Below are 22,366 nucleotides of genomic sequence, written 5' to 3' on the forward strand. Positions count from 1 at the left end.
GATCGTCGAATCACGATCAGAGAACTTGCAGACGAGGCAGGCGTCAGCATTGGATCCGTTCATTCCATTGTGACTGAGGATTTGGGCTTAAGGACAATCTCAGCGAAGTTCGTGCCAAAGCTGCTGACGATCGAGCAGAAGCAACTCCGTTTGGAAATCGCACAGGACATGCTGGAGACTGTGAACAGCGATCCCAACTTCTTCAACACAGTGATCACTGACGATGAGACCACAGTGATCCGTCATTTTGTCAAAAACGAAAATCCGACGGTACTCACTTACACTTCCTCACTCATCGGCGGTCTGTCGGCGACTGACAGCTTCTGCAGGCGGGAAAATATTCACGCATACGAATTAGGATCGCCTACATACGTGCACCAAACCACGCCTCCTGAGCTTCATTTTTTTACGCACGAAAAATTAAGGCTGGATACTTTATGAACACACCTCGTATATGGGATGCACATACAATGAGAGGCACAGTACTTTGACAAAGTGTCCTTAAAAATGACATTGAATAAGTACTCAGCATTTAAAAGGATAGAGCATGGACAATGAATAGTTAGCAATCATAGTGCAGGCTTTGATAGGCCGAATGGCCTCCTCCTGTGTGACGTTCCTTGCCTGTGTTGACATTCCTTGAAGGGAAACTATATTACTATTATTACTTTCTCGGTGGGCTATAAATTTGAAATTTTTGCATACTTGCTGTATCTCGAAGCCAACATTCCAGAAAAAAACGACACAACTGTAAGTAAATGAAAATATCCGCAAAACAAAAAGCCCGTGGAGCCACACTCCCGCTCACAAAGGGGCACATGATAGAAGACAAAGGCATGCCGTGTAATCTTGCACAGGCACAATTGCTCCCCCAGAGAGCTGGTGTTTATTGGTTTTATCACGGTATGATTCGAGAAGTGTCAGTGAGTTTCCTGTCAATACAAGTGAGTGGCCGCAGTGGATATAACAAACAGCTACTGCAGTTGTGTGTTATATCCACTGCATGATTCTCCCACCCAGCTGCCCTCCTCCCACCCAGCATGATTAATAGTAAATGTATCATCATTTTAAAATTACGCTGGAGCCTGTCCATTCACAGGCCAAAGATATGTCCTTCCATCGGTGTTCAGAAGCACCAAATCCAGATACACATTTACATGGGCCTACATAGTCGGGAGTTTGCAGTACGAGTAGCTGCGCATTTGGTGAGCTGAGAAAGTTCCACAAATTTTTTGTTGTGCAGAGGCACAGCCCTTTCTCTCGGGTCTTCTTTTAGAAGCTTTGTCAGCCATTTTAGGTAACAATCCTCATCCTCCCACACACGATATACTTCATGATGCTCTGAACACCTCATCTCCTGAAATAGGACTAAAAGAGATCGTTATAACATCGTGCTGATGGAGAAATGTTCCCAAGAGCGCACACGCACGCCGAGAATTCTAGGGCGGATTACGTCACTTTGAAAGTCACTATTCTACATGTTCGTTTTTTTTTTATGGCACAGTAAACAGAATGTTCCCCACAATGCTCCCCCAGTTCATATTAGCATGAACAGAAAGAAAGTGTCATTACTTGCAAAATCGAAGATTTTTCAAGTCTATTGGTTAGTCGATTTTGTTATTCTGTCTGTCTGTTTATCGCCTACAGGTCACAATTTTAAACCAATCTTCACGAAGCTTCACCACATGACAGAGTTTTTCAAAAGGAAGAAGCCTATTATTTTTTTTTAAGTCAAAAGGTCAAAAAGGTCAACATCTTAGGTGTGATTTCTAAAATCCTTAATTGTCATCCGATTGACTTGAAATTTGAAGAGGGTTTATATTTCAAGTCACTGAATTCAACTAGCCAATTATTTCTGAGGTCAACATGGACCAAAAGGTCAACACAGGCCCAAGGTCAACAACTATGGTGGTATTTCTAAAATCCTCAATTTTCATCTGATTGACTTGAAATTTGAAGAGGATATCTATTTCGGGTCACTGAATTCAACCAGCCAATTATTTTTGTCCACATAGGCCAAGAGGTCAACATAGGCCGAATTGCTAAAATTGTCAATTTTCATCAGATTCACTTGAAATTTGAAGAGGAGTTGCATATTTGGTCGTTGAATTCAACCATCAATTATTTTTGAGGTCAAATTTGTTTTATGGATTTTGCAAGTATCGTGCTCTGCACGACGTCTTCTTCTTGTTTGAATTGTTGGCACAGTTTTCTTTTTTTCTTCCATCATTTGCTAAATAAAATATGATTTTAATACATCACACATCTCCAAGTATAATTTTGAGAGTTTTCTCGCACAGCTTAATTTAATACTTACCAGTTGTCATTTCTCTGAAATCTTTAAATGGGTGGACACAACTGTGGGTTGCTTCCAGTTAGTGATGGTCACTGCTATTTTAGTGCGAGGAAAACATCTCCTTAACGACGATTTGAACGCCATTGCTTTTTGTGATACTGTTCATAATTTTTGTTGTATCGTCTGCCAAATGTCGCTCATTTACCTGGAAAATCTTAACAACGATGCTAAACATCATTACAGGGTGAAATTGGATGCAATTGGATTAGAAAAGTGTCCTTGTGAGGATCTAGCAGATGTTTTGATTGACAATCGCAAGTCATGGTCATGTGCTGAATATGCCAACGTGTATTAATACTTGGTAGAGAGCCATGGTGCGTTATGTTAGTAATAAAAGAGTTCTTGAAATAACTTCTTTCTGTGTAATAGAATATCAATACTATCATATCTCTTATCATGCTCACGATGTGTTCCAGAGGATTGAGCACTGTGTGAAAATAGGGCTAAAAGAGATCGTTATAACATCGTGGTGATGGAGAAATGTTGCCGAGAGCGTAGAAAATATCAAGTCTGAACACTATCAGGATAACGTCATTGGGAATCAGATAGCACTATGTACAGATGTTATTTTGGAGTTACATAAGTAAATAAAACTTTGTGATGCGTAAACTGAGATATGCAAGGCGTACAGAACTGCACTGTACCGATCTCCGCATTGACATTGCGCTCTATGGAATCATAATCAATTCCTTTGTTTTTTGGTTATTATTACCCTTAGTGATTTTTAACCATGGCTCCCAAGAGGAAAACTGTTGCTTGTGGTGAACAAAGTCCAAACAAGTCGAGGAAAGTGATGTCTTTGACACAGAAAGTGGAGGTTTTGGATAAGTCTGGTCGAGGTGGTGAGGGTGTGCGGTATCACTGGGCAGACAATATGGAATTAACGAGTCCAGGATCCACCAAGTAAAGAAATGTGCAGAAAACAAGCGGAAATGAATGTTCTGAATTTGCAACTTGATGATTAGCCTTTCCAGTTGATACCTCTTTTAACACAGCGCTTATTCCTCTGGAACACATCCCAAGCATTATAAGAGATATTGTTGTGGAGCCGGGTATCGGCAGCGAGCACGACCGCTAGTTGGAGCAGCAGAGTCGACTCCACCGAACACCCGGAATTCAGATCGTTACCCTCGGATAACTCCAAAGGTATGAGTCCCTTACAGGACCGTGAATCGTCAATAATTCAGCCACATGGGACAGAGTTATTTGCCAAACTTCAAAATACCGAGAGGCCCACGTGGCGAGCTATCGAGGAATCCACACCCTCGACGGAGCTCGAACGGGACGAGCCGTAACCGTGCTCGACCTGTGTGTAACCCGAGCGGATGGTTACCGAGCTCCCGTCGGTCGAAATGCACAACTACTGCAGCAACGGCCTTTTTAATTCTCCCGACACGCACCGTGCTAAACCAATGAAGGAAAGGACAGAAAGGAGCTGAAACATTCAACAAATGGATATTTATTTACAATTGGGGGGGGGGGGTGGGAAGGGAGGAATACGGAAGAACAGAGTTAAACCGACTAAGCAATGCAATCATGTACAGCAAAAAGCACTTAATTCCTACTTATAGACGGGCCCACACACAGACGCACACCCAAGAGAAACAGACCCAAATGGTCTTTATTCGTCTCTCCAATCGTGGAGGATAGTTTGGCTGGGAGTCAAGACGGCTGGCTACCTGGCCACGAGCGCGTGGCTGGAGGTCCACCCCTTCCCAGAGCTCCGGTCGCCAAAAGATGGACCAGGGCAGCCAGACGCAGACCAGCGCCAGCAGCAAGATGAGACCAGTGCCAGTGACGAGATGAGATGAGATGAGATCAGACCAGCGCCAGCGGCAAGATGAGACCAGCGCAGACTCAGCGGCAGGACGAGACCAGAAGAACCAGCGCAGACTCAGCGGCAGGGCAAGACCAGAAGAACCAGCGTAGACTCAGCGGCAGGGCAAGACCAGAAGAACTGCGACAGGATGAGACCAGAAGAACCAGCGTAGACCGACTCGATGACCGCCCGTTGCGTCCATTTCTTTCCTCCCCAGCGTTGGGGGCGGGGGGGACGTGTCTCACCCCTCCGCACACCTCATTCGCCAGGGAAATCCGTCGTCTCGCCATGATTGGTCGGGGGGTGTGTCAGGGCGTCTCGATTCCCTGCCCTCCCACCCCCCGAAGAGGCTTTGCTTCTCTTGAAGCCCGGTCTGCGCCCATTGGCCAACCGCCGGCAAACTTGCTCGCATCTCCGTGATTGGGCGAGAGGGTCGTCAGGTACTCATGAACTCCTCCCACGTACGTGCTGACATGCACGTGTGCAATGGTGGAAGGGTGCTGTTGTCGGTGAAGGTGATGTAAAAATCCTAGCCATCAGATAACTGCGCAGCGCACGTACACTTCATTCCCATTAGACACTGGGGATGGATTCTAACTAGAAACACATACTTATCGAAATAACTAAGCTACGGGGACAGTTGTCTGTCTGTGTGCACAAGGCTTCCAAATTCGTAACAATATGACAGTACCGATGATAGTCTATTACGCAGAAGGAAATTATTTCAGGAACTCTTTATATCACTAACACAACTCACCACGTCTCTCTACCAAGTGGGAATACACGTCAGCATAGTCAACACGTGACCATGACTTGGGATCGTCAATCCAAACATCTACTAGATGTTTATAAACCTATAAGGACACTTTTCTAATCCAATCACATCCAGTTTCTTTTTTCTTTTTTTTTTTGGTTGAGGGTTTAATGGCGCTGTCAGAGCAGGAGGCTCTATCCACGCCACGCACCAGAATCTGATCAAAACCTCCTACAGCCATAGCACTTCAAAGGCAGATACATTTTAAATAGGTCTCCCACATTCCTTCAGGAATTTTAATACCGCCTTACAGAGTTGAGGGTGCTTCCAGTTCATCCACCGCAGTATCACCTGCAGGTCCAACACCCTTATCCCAATAACTCTTATACACCGTACGAGACGCTGCCTCGATTCCCCATAGAGGGGAATTTAGAAATAAGTGGTTTAAATCTTCAGGTTTTCTGCACACATCACAGAACCCCGTTGGTTGACATCCAATTCTATGGAGGTATGCATCTAAGCGACAGTGCCCGAGTCTTATTCTACAAAGCACTACCTGGTCCCTCTGGGAGAGCCTGGGGAGCTTAACAAGCGGAACCACCTCTGACTGTACCTTGTGAAAAAATCTCCCCTTTGTGCAGGAGTCCCACTGACATTGCCATTTTCCCACAATATGGTCCTTGACCAGACTAATGATTTCTGAAGGTCCCAAGGGGATTTGGGTGACATTGTCCATTCTGAGGGCCTGCTTTGCCGCAAGGTCACTGGCCTCATTCCCCCCGATGCCCACATTACATGAGCAGGGATCCAGCACAAATCCACCACCAGACCCCTCCAGTTCATGATGTTATACAAATGCCAAGCTTCTAGGACCAAGTCATACCTGCAGCCACCCTGTAAGGATTCCAGCGCCTGTAATGCCGAAAGTGAGTCCGAGAGGATAACTGCACGAAGAGGATTGAACTCTATTATCCATTCCATAGCGAGGATGATTGCAAATAGTTCCGTCGATAAAACTGAAAGATGATCGGTTAACCAAAAAGCCCTGACCACACAGACATCGAGGATACATATGGCCGCCGCTGTCCTTCCTAGAGAGGGTTCTTTGGACCCATCCCCATATATATGCAAAGATTGACTCCAACTTGTATTTATAAACTCGATAGCCAGGTTGCGCTTTACCACAGGATTAACTGAATCCATTTTCCCCAGAGATCCATGCGGAGACTTAGGGGTTCGAGTGTCCAGGGGGGCCAAATGGGGACTTTATGTTGGGGGCTGACTGGAAGGTAGTCCAGCTTCATTTCCTTGGCCAACTTGATACAGGCCAGGCCTAGAGGCAAGGAAGCAGAGTTGTTGTCTAACTTCAGGTATTCCCAACAATTTTCAAATAAGGATTTGCCAGGATGGCTGTCCCCAGAAGAAATGGATCTCGCCCAATATTTCATTCTCAGCATCTCCCAGCGAAGGGACAAGGGCATCTCACCTATTTCCACCAGAAGGGCAGACACTGAAGTGCTAGTAAAAGCACCTAAACATACACGAAGGGATTTTGACTGGACAGTCTCAAGTTTTTTTTTCGGTTGCTCTTGGCCATATCACCGAAAGCCAGGCATCCGTAATCCAGGTGGGAACGAATTTTAGCTTTGTATATCATGAGAAGACTGTCACGATGTGCTCCCCACTCTGTTCCAGAGAGACAACGAAATAAATTTATGCCTTTGGCACATTTACCTATCTGCTCCTTCAGCTGCGGGGTCCAGGTTAGTCCCTGACCGAAGGTGACTCCTAAGAAGGACACCACTCGAGATGGATGGATGCAAGTATCATTAATCACCATTGCTATATCATCCGTTTTCTTCTTACGGGAAAATATGACAAACTCGGACTTATCAGCTGATAGTTTAAAACCCCAGTCTTCGGCCCATTTCTCCACGAGCCGGATATCGCCCTGGAGTTTTTTTTACTCGAAGTCGCAAGATTTTTACACCGAATCCACATAGCAATGTCGTCAGCAAACAGGAATAACTTGCTATGGAGCTTGTGGATGGAGGCAACATCATTTATAATACTAAAGAGTGTTGGGCTTAAGCAGCTTCCCTGGGGAATGCCCTTTTCAGAATGAAACGAAGAGGAGAGGCTCAGGCCAACCCTCACCTGAAATGTTCTATTCGATAAAAAGTCACCAATCCATTCGTGCATTCTGCCATTGACCCCGAGATTACTCAGTTTATAAAGGAGGCCATTTTTCCAGACTGAATCGTATGCCTTTTGGATAGAGGAACAATCCCAGAAGAGACTCCTGATTACCGAGGGGTTTCCTTGCGTCATTTGCCAGCGCGGAAATGTGATCCATAGCGGACCGTCCCTTTCGAAAACCGCTCTGGCCTTTATACAATAGGTTGTTCTTTTCCAAGAAGAAGACCAATCGGTTATTCACCATTTTCTCCATTAATTTGCAAACAACTGAGATAAGGGAGATCGGGCGATATGAAGATGGGACAGTGCCATCTTTTCCCTCTTTCAGGATAGGAATTACAATAGCGTGTTTCCAATTGCCGGGAAGCTTCCCTAAAGCCCAAATCCTATTGAAGAAACTCAGGAACACTCTCAACACCCGATCATCCAAGTGTTTGAACATAAGGAACGATAACCGATCTGGGCATGGGGCGCTATTCTTAACCGAACGAATCACCTGCTTCAGTTCCCAAATAGTGAAGTCAAGATTGAGTGAAGGGTTTGAAGGCAGAACTGTATTGGTGATCACCCTGGTTTGACTTACAACTTGGGGAAAACGAGCCTCTAAAACGTCATCCTTTATGATATTCTCACTACTAGAAAAGAATTGGCCCACGGCTTCTGCCTTGTCTGCATTACAACACAGGGCTATGTTCTAAGAAATGATCACTGGAAAAGATCTCCCTCCCGACTTAACTCCCTGTATACTTTTGACTCTTCCCCATATAGTTTTGAGAGGGGTATCCGGATTAACTGATGAACAAAATGATTTCCAAGAGGCAGACTTGGCCCGTTTTATAGTTCTTTGGGCTATCGCCCTTTTCCTCTTGTACTCTATAACGTCCTCCAACCTGAGGGTTTTCCTAAGTCTCTTTAGAGCCGCCCATCTTCCCTGGATTGCCAATTTGCAATCCTCATTCCACCAGGGGACCTTAATTTTCCTACCCACTGAAGGAATTGAGGTTGGGATTGTTTCCCAAGCAATGTTATACATAATTTGAACAATATTCTTATTGATGCTATCTATGTTGTGAACACCAATCTCTTCCTTCACTTCCCTGACACATTGATCTGAAAACTGACCCCAATTCGCCTTAGAAAAGTTCCAAGAAGCCGGACCGAGTGAGTCCACAGAACCCCTTTCACATTGGAGATTTGTGATCACAGGAAAGTGATCACTCCCTCGGTTGTCATCAAGGACTTCCCAATTGCATCTCGCAGCTTCTATTGAAGAAATAAGAGTGAGATCCAGAGGGGACATCTTCCCTGTGGATGAATTTATACATGTTCCCTGTCCGTCATTTAATATCACCATGTCGAATTCATTGATCAAATCCTCAATAATAATCGCCCTTCCTATCAGTGTTTTTGAAGCCCCAGAGAATATAATGGCTGTTGAAATTGCCACATACAAGTCCCACCCCCTCACACCTTCCAAAAACCTCCTGAAGACTCTTGTGCATCAGTGGTTGGCAAGGATTATAGAAGTTTATAATTGTAACCCTCCCCCTTGAGCCATGGACCTTGATAAGAATACACTCCAGCTCCGTAATGTCTTCCGTTTCCGTGAAGGGAACACCAAATTTCACCATAATGCCACACCCACCCCCTTTACCTCGAGCTCTATCCCTACGAATAAGGGTATACCCCGGCATATGAAATCGATTATGCTCCTTGAGCCATGTTTCTTGAAAACAAATAACATCCGGTTTAGTTAACAACTCAGAGACGTATTTTTTAAATTCGGACCCGTGCGCCACGACACTTTTAGCATTCCATTGGATTATTAACATAAATTACATTGGGTCCTGAGACTGTTTGGCATCAGGACTGGTTTCTCTCTCTTTTTTATTGTCCGTCTTGCTAAATATCTTATTAATATCCTTGGTAGAAATACCATCCCATCTCAGATGTTTGCAGGCTGCTGAAGCAATAATGCTAATCTTCTCCGATCTCCATTGCACAACAGCTGTGCAATTTACCACCTCAGTAATAAATCCAATGAACCCCAATTTAGAAATGTTCAAAACCACCATGGCACTTGAATCCTCAGTTTGGCAATCCTGATCTATTGTCTCCGTCTGGCAACCAACCGAAACTATTTGTATCTTAACCGGAGCTGGAGTTTTAGTAATCCTATTCGTTTCTTTGATTGGCAACACAACCTTGGGGACCTTGAGCACCGCCTCGGCATACAATAACTTCCCAGTGGTTTTCACTTGCTGGATCTGGGCCGCTCTTTGAAATTCCAGACAACCTCTGTAGGCTGCACTGTGCTCCCCACCGCAATTGGCACAGCACATCTTAACGCACGTACAACTCTCATACTCATGATCCTCATTACACTTGCTGCAACACCGTTTACCCCGACAGGATGCTGCAGTATGACCGAATCTTTGGCATTTGTAACATCTTAAAGGGGGAGGGATATACTCCCGAACAGGAAAGGCTTGGTAGCCCAGGAACACTTTAGGGGGAAGGACCGGGATGGAGAAGGACAACACCACACATGTGGTATCGACCTTCACATCATCCCTCACCGACGTAAGACGACGAGCATCCCCTACTCCCATGTCAGCCAAATGCCTCTTGATCACCTCCATATCAATGGTCAGGTCAATCCCGTAAATTACTCCCCAGCATTCCCTTAAAGACCTGGGGATGTGAACAGATATTCGAATATCCCCAAAAAGAGAGACTCTCAGAATTTTTTCCCGCTGGGCCACCGATTTGCACTGGATCAGAAGGTCACCCGATCGAAGTTTCCTTGCACAATGTACGTCACCAAATTATTTTCCAATTACGGTAGCCAATTTTATAGGGTTATTGAAAATTAACGACTTGGACCCTTCCACAGCCGAAATTATAATTGGGAATTTATCCCCCGGCTCCTCTTTATCCTTCACCCCTTCCTGCACCTCCAACTCTTCACTACTTCCATCACCGGACCTGCCCCTCTTCATGGCCGACACTCGAGAAGTTCTAACACTTCTTGACGAGGGCGCCCAATCATCCTCACCCGGTACCCCCTCCATATACTCTCATCCCCTGGGGATCCCCAAGAGTGAAAATAAGGACCTTACCGATCAATACCAAAATACAAGTACTCAGAACCAGAGGTGATACCGAAATACCGGAAGTACTTGGAAGCACCCCTCTCCGCCATCCTTCACATCCAGTTTCACCCTGTAATGATGTTTAAAATCGTTACTAATATTTTCCAGGTAATTGATTGACATTTTGGCGGACTCAACAAAAGATATGAACACTACCACAGCCAGCAGAGGCATTCAAATCGTTACTAAAGAGTTGTTTTCACCGCGCTAAAATGGCGGCGACCGTCGCTACCCGGAAGTCACCCGATGAAAATGATGCAGGTAGAAAAGAAAAGAAAAGAAAAGAAAAGAAAAAAAAAAACTTACTCTTTTGAAATCACATCTAACAACGCAAAATAATAATTTCCATCTTTAAAATTAAAACTTCGATCAGAAAAACGCAGATTTACTCGACATCGTTAGATCTACAACGCTCTACATAAACTACAATAGTTTCCTACAGAATATTTAACGTCTAATTCAATTAACTTGACAAATCCTATCGACTTTACAGATCATAAATTTACATACCGGCTTCCACATTCTATTTTAATCGAATCTCAAATGGCATAATACAAGACCATGATGCTCAAATGACGACTGCACACAACGACTGTCCTGTATTGCCACCAATAAACATGAAAAACAGCAGTTACGCCGCCCCCGAATTACCACACACAGAAAACAACCCTTTATATCGACTTTAATATGGATATAACATACCTTCCGTGCGTGGTCGTTCCTTCCATGCGGAAATACAGTTGTTGTTATTGTTGTTGTTAATGTTGCAACATCCATGCAAACTTGTTTATAAAATAATTTATGCTCAATGGCAAAGACCATTGAACTGTATATAAGATTGGAATGATTATGGCGATTGATGTTCCACGCACCATCATGTCGCCATTGCCCCTTCTCTCCGCACATACCGCCATATTGCTAAGCCCATTGAATGATCGATGATTCACCGCGGTCCGGGTTGCGTTATGTTTATGTGAGAAAGTGTTCCCATCAACACTGACGTTCGACTGAAAAATTAACATTCAATATTCAAGTTCTTCCTCGAATTTATCACGCGAGTCGAAATATATCCGCTTCGAGTGGGCCTCCAAAGATGGCGCTTGGTGGCGACAAATTTGCACCCACGTAATCTTTCCAGTCAGAAACGGTTCAATAATAAAGATGCCATTTAGCGGTACGATTTATTACATTAAGTCAATCTCTTTTTTTTTTGTTTATTACGTATTGCTTTTATTGACAAAGAAAAAAACAAACCGAGTTTAATGATAAAAATCAGGGTCAACTTTATGTTTCCACGACCTCATACGAAACATCCGGCTTTACGGATCCTCCAAACGATGGAGTGATTCGTGTGACATATTCTGATTTTTTACGTGCCAAACCCACACCACACCAACATAGCAATGTTGAATTGTGCCTGCGATCAAATCCAAGTGAGCCCTGTTTTAGCCTTCCTCAGAAGGTAACACCCAGCACGACTGGCAATAAGCATTGAATACACCACAATCATAAAATCGCGATGACGATTTAACAGCGGAAGTAAAGAAACAAACAAATACATACATATGGCTTAATTGTGGTGTGAATTTACATTTCTTGAACAAGTGGTGGTTTCAAGTTTAAAATATATATCGTCTTAATCCTGTTTGGTCTCGAAACCAATCATAATGCAGCAAATTTCGCAAAGAAAAACCCACAGGTTTTAAAAGTTATTCAGTTGTTCATTATAAACCACAATGTTATTGCTCCAACCACGACCACCGTGGTCCGTGTGTAATTCCGAGCGCTGATTTGAGAACCGATGCCACGTGAGCGCTGCTTGATGTCATGGCAACAAAGGACCTCGTCTCCCTGGTAACGGATTGAGGCTGAAGGCCTTGGTCAGGTGAGAGTATGGCGCATCACAACCTACCTTTAAGATATATATATATATATAAACACACACAATACTTGTATTATAACTATAGTAGAAGGTATGTTTATTTTCCGACTTTAATAAGCAAGTGCTTTTTGCCATATTTAAAAATGCTCTCGTTTGTTGCCCATCGATTTGTGTAATGTAAACATTGAGTTATTATTTATGAGGAAATTATTTTTCAAGTTCTGTTTGTCCAGACGATCGAGACAGATATCGAGGGTAATACAATAGATTAACAGCAGATGTTTGAAAGACATATACTGACTGGAGGGTATAGAATATATATATATATATATATATATATATATATATATATATATATATATATATGTGTGTGTGTGTGTGTATAGTATGATTCAGGATGTAAAGACAAATACTGACTGGAGGGTATAGAATATATATAATATATATATATATATATATATATATATATATATATATATATATATATATATATATATATATATATATGTGTGTGTGTGTGTGTATAGTATGATTCAGGATGTAAAGACAAATACTGACTGGAGGGTATAGAATATATATATATTTCTAATGATTCAGAGCCTGGTGTTGGTGCAGTGGTTAGGGCAGCGGCTTGGGATCCAAAAGGTCCTGAGTTCAAGCCCCGTTGGGCCACTGAATTAATACACCAGGGGGTTGACTCAGCCTGTCATCCTTCCGAGGTCGGCGAAGTGAGTACCAGTATACTGAACTGGTGTATACCCCGGTTAAAATAGGTGTACCATATCCCTGTGTCGTAAGAGGCGACCAGGGTTGCGTCAGGAAGGGCATCCGGCGTAAAACATGTGCCAAATCTCTAGGCGGATCATACGGATGATCCGCTGTGGCGACCCCTAACAGGAGCAGCCGAAAGAAGACAAATACTGACTGGAGGGTATAGAATAGGCTATATATGTACATTGATATATATATATATATATATATATATATATATATATATATATATATATATATATATATATATATATATATATATATATATATATTGTTACGAATTTTGAATTCGATTGCACGTAACATTCAGGTTCCTTTAGTCAGTTATGCCAATAAGTGCTTGTTCCCGAGATAGTTCACCTTCCATTGTTTAATAGGCAGAAATCGATTAAGTGCGCTGCGCAATTCAATTTAATAGTTAGTGAGCGATCATAACACAATGGAGACGCCCCTCCCCCTCTTCTGCGAAGAGGAAGAAGAGCCCTCCCGTCCCGTGATTCATGACGTCAACAACTCCCTCCCACCCGTGGTTGAGCGGGGGATGGATCACGAGGGCATGAGTCACGCCGGGCACGAGGGGGGGGGGACGGAGAAGGATAAAGATGAGATCCTTTCTTTGTTAAGGCTGGCTTGTTCAGTAGAGCTTCGGCTTCTGCTTGGCTCGGGTTAGGGGTGAGGTTGTTCAGTAGAGCTTCAGCCATGGCTTGGCTCGGGTGGAGACTTTTTTGGAGAGCTGCTTTGTTTGGAAGAGAGTTGAGCCAGTTGCTCGGCTCGAGCTGCTGGTGGTGGCTTCTCTGGCTTGGTTCGTCAAAGAGAGTCGGCTGCTTTTGTTCATCGGAAGAGAGTTGAGCTGGTTGCTCGGCTAGCTCTTTTTGGTTCGTGGAGCTCTTTGTTCTCCATTTGGTTCCCGGCTTGGTGCGACTCATCGGCCTCATCTTGGAGGTGGTTCCTCGGGGAAGCGGCGCATCGACGGGAAGGATCGGCGCCTCATCTCACCAGCACGTGTTGAGAAGCGCAGGAGGATTCGCTGGAGCTCGAGAAGGATCGCGGCTCACGGCGATTGGGTCCAGCTCGCTCTCGCTGGAGCCCGGGTCCGAACAACTTGAAGACCACATGAGGTGGAGAGGTTCGAGATAGGTCCTGGGTTTCAGCTCACCTGTCCTCCGAGCTGGAGCCCGTTATTAAAGGCCTCCGCCACCATTTCTTGGGTATGTGTGTGTGCGTACGTGTGTCCGTGGGCCCGTCCACGAAGTAGTAAAAACTGTTAAGTGATTGTGTAGAACGGTTATAGTTCTCCTGTCATGCGTGTTGGCCTTTTATAAATTGCATACGTGTTTTGCCTTGTTTAATTGCATACGCGCATGCCTGCATACGTGCTTTATTATAAGAAATGTCCTTGTGTGAATGTAAATCTGTTCGTTGCGTCCTTTCCCTCCATTGAACCGCCGTATTGCATTCGTAATAATAGTTGGTTTTTAAATAGCCGATAATAAAATCGGGTCCAATGGGGCCTCGCGATAATACCCCGCTCGGTTATCCCAAAACGAAGCAAGCTGCTTAAGCGGCTCGTTTCAAGCGGGCCCCATTGAGGTACAGTCTCTCGGTCGTCTGCCCGCGCGATTAATTAGGTATATCAACAATCCGGCGATTGACCCTGTAGCGCGGGTAGAGTGTTGATTAAGCTGTGGTGTGCTCAAAACACACCCGTAGCGGGATTCCGGCGTTTTATCCGGAAGGCTGTGACTAGATTGTCCGTTCGGTGGGAGAAAGCGGCCACCATTGGCGAGAAGCGGTCGTCCGCACGCTGGCGGGCAGAAATCTACAACTATATATATATATATATATATATATATATATATATATATATATATATATATATATATATATATATATATATATATATATATATATGTATAGTGTGATTCAGGATGTAAAGACGAACAATTGATTTTATCAAGAAAAAGCCATTAGGGTAGTTGGCAGAATCTAAGGAATTGAGAATATTGAACGAACCTTTTTACCTCAGGAATATCGAATAGACTTTTTTTTTAACATGAGAAAGGTGAGAGGATGAATATAACAGATAACTGTGTGAATCATAAATCAGGAGGCAATTGTAAAGAATATTGCTGGCCAGGCTTTTCCCCTTTGATTGAAATTAATGTGGAGAAATTATTTCAGAAATATCTGACAAACCCGTTGTGCTTCCAATTTAGTAAATATACTAATTAAATGTGAAAATATTTAGATAGTTGCATCTACACAACAACAAATTTATAAAAAATTAAAAATGGTTGCATTTGGGAAACTCCAAGGTTAAAAATAATAAATAAAAATACCACCAACGAGCAACCACTTTTTGGATTGAGACGAAATTTTCACCGAGAAGCAACTACTCATGGAGAATGTTTTCATGATAATTATGATGTCATGGGTCACATGGTGTGGTAGCCATATTGGATTGAGCAAAAATCTTTTTTCTTTCTCTTGAACTGCTTCATCGATCGACGTGACACTTCACAATTATGATCGAGTAGTGATGAGGAATATATGCTTTAAATTTCAACCTGATCGGACACATGGTCTAGCAGCCAGAATTGTTTAATATTTCTGATCTGCGTTCTTTTTGATAAGGCTCACTTGGCTGCACCTGGATGAGTTTGAAGGTGGAGGAGTAGCAGCTGAAACACGAATCCTATCTAGGTTCCTCCTGATGACTTCATCTTTGCTTTTTGTTTGTCCGGGTTCCTTTTGATGACTGCAATGCAGGACTGTACCAATTTGGTCTTCCATTTGTTTTGAATTTAATTTATTTTAATCCCATTCTGAATTCAGTTGAATAATAATAAATGTCATGGGTCAGGGTCAGGTGTCCGATCAAAGTGGGATTGCATCAAAGCGGGACGTCTTGGTACCCGGGCATTACTGCCAGCAGTTATAAAGTGATGTTCTAATTATGTCTCTTATTAATTACGTAACACACCGGTGCACAAACGCCACACAAACCAAGTCCTGGCAAGGGTGTTCTTTTTCTTGTTTAATTTATTTTCTTAAATATAGATGAGGTTCTTCCCAACTGCAACCAATATTTTTCATCTGATTTGATTTGGAATACAAATACTATCTCAACATGTTCATATATTATTAATATATTGGCATTATTAATTGGCAGCATTTTACCCCATAGGCCAGTGGTATAGGTCAGATTTTTTTGGTACTTAATCAACCGGCTTGACACAAAGCTACAAGAGGTCTCATATGAAAGATGGGGGTCTCAGTAACTCATTTTGCCCTGTTGTCCTCATTTTGTGTTGTGTGGCCCATGAAATATTCACACCTGAAGGATACCCCCATTAGAAAATTTTGACCATTTCCGAAATTCAGTGAATTAGCCATAACTACAAAGCAATGCGCCCTATTTTTGCATGATTGGTATTGAAATGTGCAGAATGAACAGGGGAATACTACTAGTTACTTAATAGAATACTTCTACATAAATATATGTACATTTGAGTGATTTTAATAGAAAAAAACGTAATTTCCGGACCGCTAACTTCGAAAAATCATCAACTACAAAAACAAACATCTGCCAATTGTCATATTTTTTTCATTATTTTATGTGTTCAGTTTACCATATCAATATAATGAGAATATTTTGAAACAAATTTCTACTAGCAAATTATACGATATAGTGACTGAAGTTTGCACAAGTGATGTGATAACTATATGTTACACCAATACACATTGTTCTATGAGAAATGAACTAAAACATATATTTTGAGCGAGTGTCCTCGATATGTTCAACCATCACTGTCCGTGTCATTTTGGTCACCATGTGACAGTTCGTTGCCACACTGCCTGTCACTGGTGGCACACATGCACTCGTTAGTGCAAGGCAAACTGTCTTGTGAGCAGCTGCAGCTGTTGGTACATGGTTCACTACCACAGCATGAACACACAAGACCATCTAACATCTCCGCTGATGTGGGTCCATCAAACAATGTGGGATGCAGCACACCTTCTCCTCTGTACCATGAACGACCCTCTGGTGTGGGAATTTCTGGATTTGCCAGGTGAGCATTCATCCATACTCTGGTTTGGTGAACGGGTCTCTTCACATGTTCGAGAAAAGCTGGTTCGGACGGAGGCAACTTATGCACTGGGACATCTTTGGTCGCTGCGAGTTTCTCCCGAAGATCATTCAAATTTGTGTGTGCATCCATATATTTCCCTTGAGAATCATACATGGCACTGACTAAATGTCTTGAAGCAGCCACTGCCTCCTGGAGATCGTCAGTGGTGAGGACTTCGAGGTGTGGACCATTATTCTGAAGCTGCAGTGTCTTCATAGCTTTCCATGCTTTCTTTTTACCATAGCCGAAGAATGCTGATACAGGGTCACATCCTGTCAGGGCATGAAACGCAGGAAGCCGGGTACACATTTCTGGAAGCAAGCTGTAACATATCTGATGGACCGGGATAAGCTTGCATCCTGCTGATGTTCTTTTCTCTATCCATATTTCAGCAGTGTCCCGCAACTGTGGAAAGTAGTGGACTGCTAAGACAAGCACATCAGTGTCTGCTGATTTGATTGTAATGGACCCACGCACATTGTTACGTCTGAACTCATCGGCATGCTTCACATGAATAAATATCCGAGAATATGCCTCTTCCTGCATTGATGCGAGTTGACTGTCATGATGCATTCCTGCAGATGAAAGGCATGCTGTAAGCGAACCATCAGAGAAGCCACCAGCCAAATAGATCCGCTTTTCTTGGTTATCTGAAATTTATTTTGCTGCTGGTGCATGTTGCGTGACATGACTACAGATGAAGTGTGACAAGGTGGATTTGTTTGATGATAGAGCCATGAATTGCTTAGCTATAGCCTTTCAGTAGTGTCCACTTTTGCACAACCATGCAGGACAACCTCGGTGCATGGATGAGAGCGATGGTGAGGATGATAATTATGTAATCACGTTTTATCATATCTTCTTTAATATTGTAAAGGATGACTACTGAACATAGCAATGTCAACATCGGTTTTGAAAAATCGCCTTCTCTGATATTTTCCTTATGGCGGTCCTAAAAATTTAGAAAATTATCGTATTTTGTCAATAAAGGCATATAAATTTACATATAATGATGTGGTTGTGATACTACATTATTCTCCTGTCCAATTGACACATTTCAATACCAAACGTGTAGGAAGAGGGCTCTTTGTCTTGTTGTTTATGGGAAATTATGTGATTTTCTGAAATGGTCCAAATATTCAGACAGGTGTATCCTTCAAATGTGAATATTTCATGGACCACACACCAAAATATGAGGACAACAGAGCTAAATGTGTTCCTGAGATCACCATCTTTCATATGAGACCTGTTGTTGCTTTGTGTCAAGCCGGTTGATTAAACTCCTAAAATATAGCCCTTTATCGAAGTTTACCGCTGGCCTCCCAGTAAGGAAAGAAATGAGGCAGAACGTCAGATGTTTTTGTTTTTTTTTCATCTCTTGATCTCGCTTGAGATGGTTATCATTACCTCCGCCAGAGAAGGTGAATGAGGTTATGTTTTCACTCCTTTCTGTCTGTTTCTTACTTGCAAAATCGAAGATTTTTCAAGTATATTGGTCAGTCGATTTTGTTATTCTGTCTGTCTGTCTGTTTGTGGTCTGTTTATCGCGTACAGGTCAAAATTTAAAACTAATCTTCAGGAAACTTCACCAAATGGTCAAGTTTGCATAAGGAAGAAGCCTATTGTTTTAAAGGTCAAAAGATCAACATAGGCCAAAGGTCAACAACTTAGGTGAGATTTCTAAAATCCTCAAATTTCGTCCTATTGACTTGAAATTTGAAAAGGATTTATTTTTCAGGTCACCAAATTCAACGAGCCAATTATTTTTGAGGTCAACATGGACCAAAAGGTCAACATAAGCCCAAGGTCAACAACTAAGGTGGTATTTCTAAAATCCTCAATTTTCATCCCTTTGACTTGAAATTTGAAGAGGATTTGCATATCAATTCACTGAATTCAACCACCAATTATTTTTGAGGTCAACATAGGCCAAAAGGACAACACAGTCCATATTTCTAAAATTGTCAATTTTCATCCGATTGACTTGAAATTTGAAGAGTTCCATATTTGGTCATTTCATTCAATCACCAACTAATTTTGAGGTCAAATTTGTTTTATGGATTTTGAAAATATCGTGCTCTGGATGTCATCTTCTTGTTTGTTTGTTTGTTTGTTTGTCTGTTTGTTTGTGTACAGGATATCTCAAAAAGTTGTGGACAGATCTGGATGAAATTTTGTGGACAGGTTCAATGTGCGACAAGGACAAACTGATTCGATTTTGATGAAGATCGAGATCCAGATCCGACTTCTAGAATTTTGAAAGTGATTTTTCACCATTGAGAGATAGGGCCAAAAATGATATATAGCACGATATCTCAAAAAGTTGTGGACCGATTCGGTAAGTGATTCTTCACCATTGAAAGAAAGGGCTAAACAGATATATAGTACGATATCTCAAAAAGTTGTGGACAGATTCAGATGAAACTTGCTGGACATGTTGGGTGTGTGACCATGCCGAATTGATTTGATTTCGGTGAAGATCCGAATCCAGATCCAACTACTAGAATTTTAAAGTGATTCTTCACCATTGAGAGATGAGGCTAAAAACGTTATATAGCATGATATTTCAAAAATGTATTGTGCCCGATATGTTGACGTGGATCAGGCATTACGGGGTGGAGGTATGTGCTCTATTGAGTGCCCTTCTCGTTTGTTTATGCATCAAATAGTAGGGCATTCAATCTTGATTCTTTAATGTGGATTCATTTTTATCATTAATTTATTTTTATCTACCGCCCTCCTTCCTGCAGTATGAACGATGGACAAAAAGAAGCCTCACTCTGTTCGTCACACTAAAAAGCCTGCAACGAGCCGTAGCACACCGCCAGTCACATCAGCTCATACCACGCGACCAGCTGCATCAACATGCACTACACCACTAGCTGCATCAGCACGCACTACACCAACAGCTGCAATGGCACGCACAACACCAACAGCGGCATCGGCATGCACTACACCAAAAGCTGCATCGACACGCACTACACCAACACCTGCAACAGCACACACTACACCAACAGCGGCATCGGCACGCACTACACCAACAGCTGCAATGGCACGCACTACACCAACAGCTGCAATGGCACGCACTACACCAAAAGCTGCATCGACACGCACTACACCAACACCTGCAACAGCACACACTACACCAACAGCGGCATCGGCACGCACTACACCAAAAGCTGCATCGACATGCACTACACCAACACCTGCAACAGCACACACTACACCAACAGCGGCATCGGCACGCACTACACCAAAAGCTGCATCGGCACGCACTACACCAACACCTGCAACAGCACACACGACACCAACAGCTGCATCGGCACGCACTAAACGGGAAACTGCATCAAAACTTACGAAGTCACCAGCCGGATCAACCCACACAACACTGCCAGTCATATCAACCAGAATCAAGGTGGCTGCTGCACCTACCGGAATGAAAGAATTAACACGTACTACACCACAAGCTTCATCAATTCTCAATTCCCCACCTTCTGAATCAACCCGTACCACTCTCCAGGTCCCATCAACCCACACCACTCTCCCCCCAAAATCAATCTTACCTCTACCACTCACTACTTCAACATACTCTGCACAATCTCTCGCATCACCTGGCACTCTTCAACCACCTCCTGCTTTTTCCCGGTCCATCCATCTGCCACCTGGAAGTTCTCAGGATGGATTCCTTAATCCAGCCTTTTCGCCAGACTCTCCTATCCAGCAAGGTGCACATTACAAACACTTGCTATACAACAATCAAATCTTCTTCCTCTTCTTCTTGCATATGGCAGCTTGGCTGCCAGGGTAGCTATCATTTATTGGAAGCACGACTGTGTCGTTGATGCAGTGCCCCTCTACCAGTACACACTGGTACTCATTTCGCCGACTTCAGAAGGATGACAGGCTGAGTCAACCCCCTGGTGTATTAATTCAGTGGTCAATGGGGCTTGAACTCAGGACCCTAAGATCCCAAGCCGCCACCATAACCATAACCACAAAGCCAACACCAAGCTTAACAATCAAATGTACTTCTTGCTGTACTTTCGCAAGTTGTCATGATCCCAGGTCCATTTGAAACTTGGGAGTGAGAGCAGCTGGGCTGTTAGGATCTTCAAGTGATTAGGCACTTAACAGCCAAATAGCAATTCATATTCCTGAAACAGTACATGTTTGTGGCAACCTATCGTGTCAGGAGCTGTAGAACCAATTAAAAAATTAATGGATTATAAACAAAACCAGTACAATACACTCACCAATAAACAAAACAATAGAAGTAACTGGAGAGTTCATAGAACATGATACCCCATGCAATGTTGCTTCAATTTTTTCTTCAATTACAATAAAATAATGATTTTAATAATCCTTAAAAATAAATCCCAAAGTTTAGTGCTATTTACGTAGGCCAGAAGCAGTATGTCTGGTGTTGGCTTAATGGCTAGGGTGGTGGGCTTAGGATCTTAGGGTCCTCAGTTCAAATTCTGCTTGGCTGTTCAATTAATACCAGGTGGGGTTCACTCGACTCAGCCTCTCATCCTTCTGAGGTTGGGAAAATGAATACCAGGTTCCTGGGATGATTGAGCCATTTGTGTATCCTGTGTTGGAGTGGTGACCCATCCAGGATTGTGCCCAATAGCCCAGCAGACTGCTGAGGCAGCACGGATGCTCTGCACAAAGTATGGTCCCGATGGATGGGGATGCAATCCTGTACACCACCCCATTGAACCCTTATTTAAATTGAAGTATGGCAAAACTGGAGGTTCTTGGAAGTATTTAGAAGGTGATTTGTGCTCTACAGTCTTCCAGTATATAATTCAATTTAAATGAAATAAAGATTGTAAAAGTTGCATCTAATAAATAAATTCTGAGTTTTACCGCCATTTTCTGCAGTGTCCATTACATCACTTCATCGAACACATTACATTAGTTCTTTGTGCCTGTTGTTAGTGTCCTTTATAATGTCCTTAAATATTGTAATATTCCTATTTGGAATGATCTTCAATCTTGTTTGACTGCCTGACAGAGTAAAATATTATCTCACTCTTCTCTGCACATGCACGATCGGGACAAATTCTGTGACAAAGTACAGTGAAATGGCAGATTTGTCTTCCTATTCATGATCCGATTCATGTTCAAAATATAACATTCAATTTGAATAAGTTGTTCCTCAATCATAAACTGATGACAGACAGACAGACAGACAGACAGATGGACGGACATGAAGCAATTGCCGAACCCTGCTTTTTGCTTCGCGTGCGTGGTAATAAAAAACCGGGCAAAAAGAAAATTTATGTAATGCA

The 22,366-nt window shown here is 42.8% G+C and overlaps 2 protein-coding genes across 22 annotated transcripts in view; one reads left to right on the top strand and one right to left on the bottom strand.

Annotated features, from left to right (window-relative positions):
- Positions 1-11,175, bottom strand: part of FCSK (fucose kinase) — an 89,494-nt gene extending 78,319 nt beyond the window's left edge. For 4 of the 14 annotated variants that reach the window (XM_085895446.1, XM_085895436.1, XM_085895443.1 and 1 more), the window contains exon 1: positions 2,318-4,916. Coding sequence is in view for 2 of the 14 variants with exons in the window: in XM_085895447.1 (XP_085751573.1) it covers positions 10,986-11,105 (120 nt within the window). In the remaining 12 variants the exon portion in view is untranslated. The other 10 variants (XM_085895439.1, XM_085895442.1, XM_085895434.1 and 7 more) reach the window with 6 other exon arrangements.
- LOC147020241 (cyclic nucleotide-gated channel beta-3-like) overlaps positions 1-22,366 on the top strand; it is a 141,729-nt gene that overhangs the window by 52,574 nt on the left and 66,789 nt on the right. For 7 of the 8 annotated variants that reach the window (XM_085895452.1, XM_085895450.1, XM_085895448.1 and 4 more), the window contains one exon: positions 19,820-20,794. In XM_085895452.1, the coding sequence (XP_085751578.1) occupies positions 19,828-20,794 (967 nt within the window). In that variant the 5' untranslated portion in view covers positions 19,820-19,827. Of the gene's footprint in view, positions 1-11,975; positions 12,169-19,819; positions 20,795-22,366 lie in introns of those variants that run through there. The other variant, XM_085895453.1, reaches the window with a different exon arrangement.

Source organism: Eptatretus burgeri, chromosome 9, assembly GCF_056783735.1.
Source record: "Eptatretus burgeri isolate ZD-2024b chromosome 9, Ebu_testis_v1, whole genome shotgun sequence".
In the NCBI taxonomy this organism is placed as follows: Eukaryota; Metazoa; Chordata; class Myxini; order Myxiniformes; family Myxinidae; genus Eptatretus; species Eptatretus burgeri.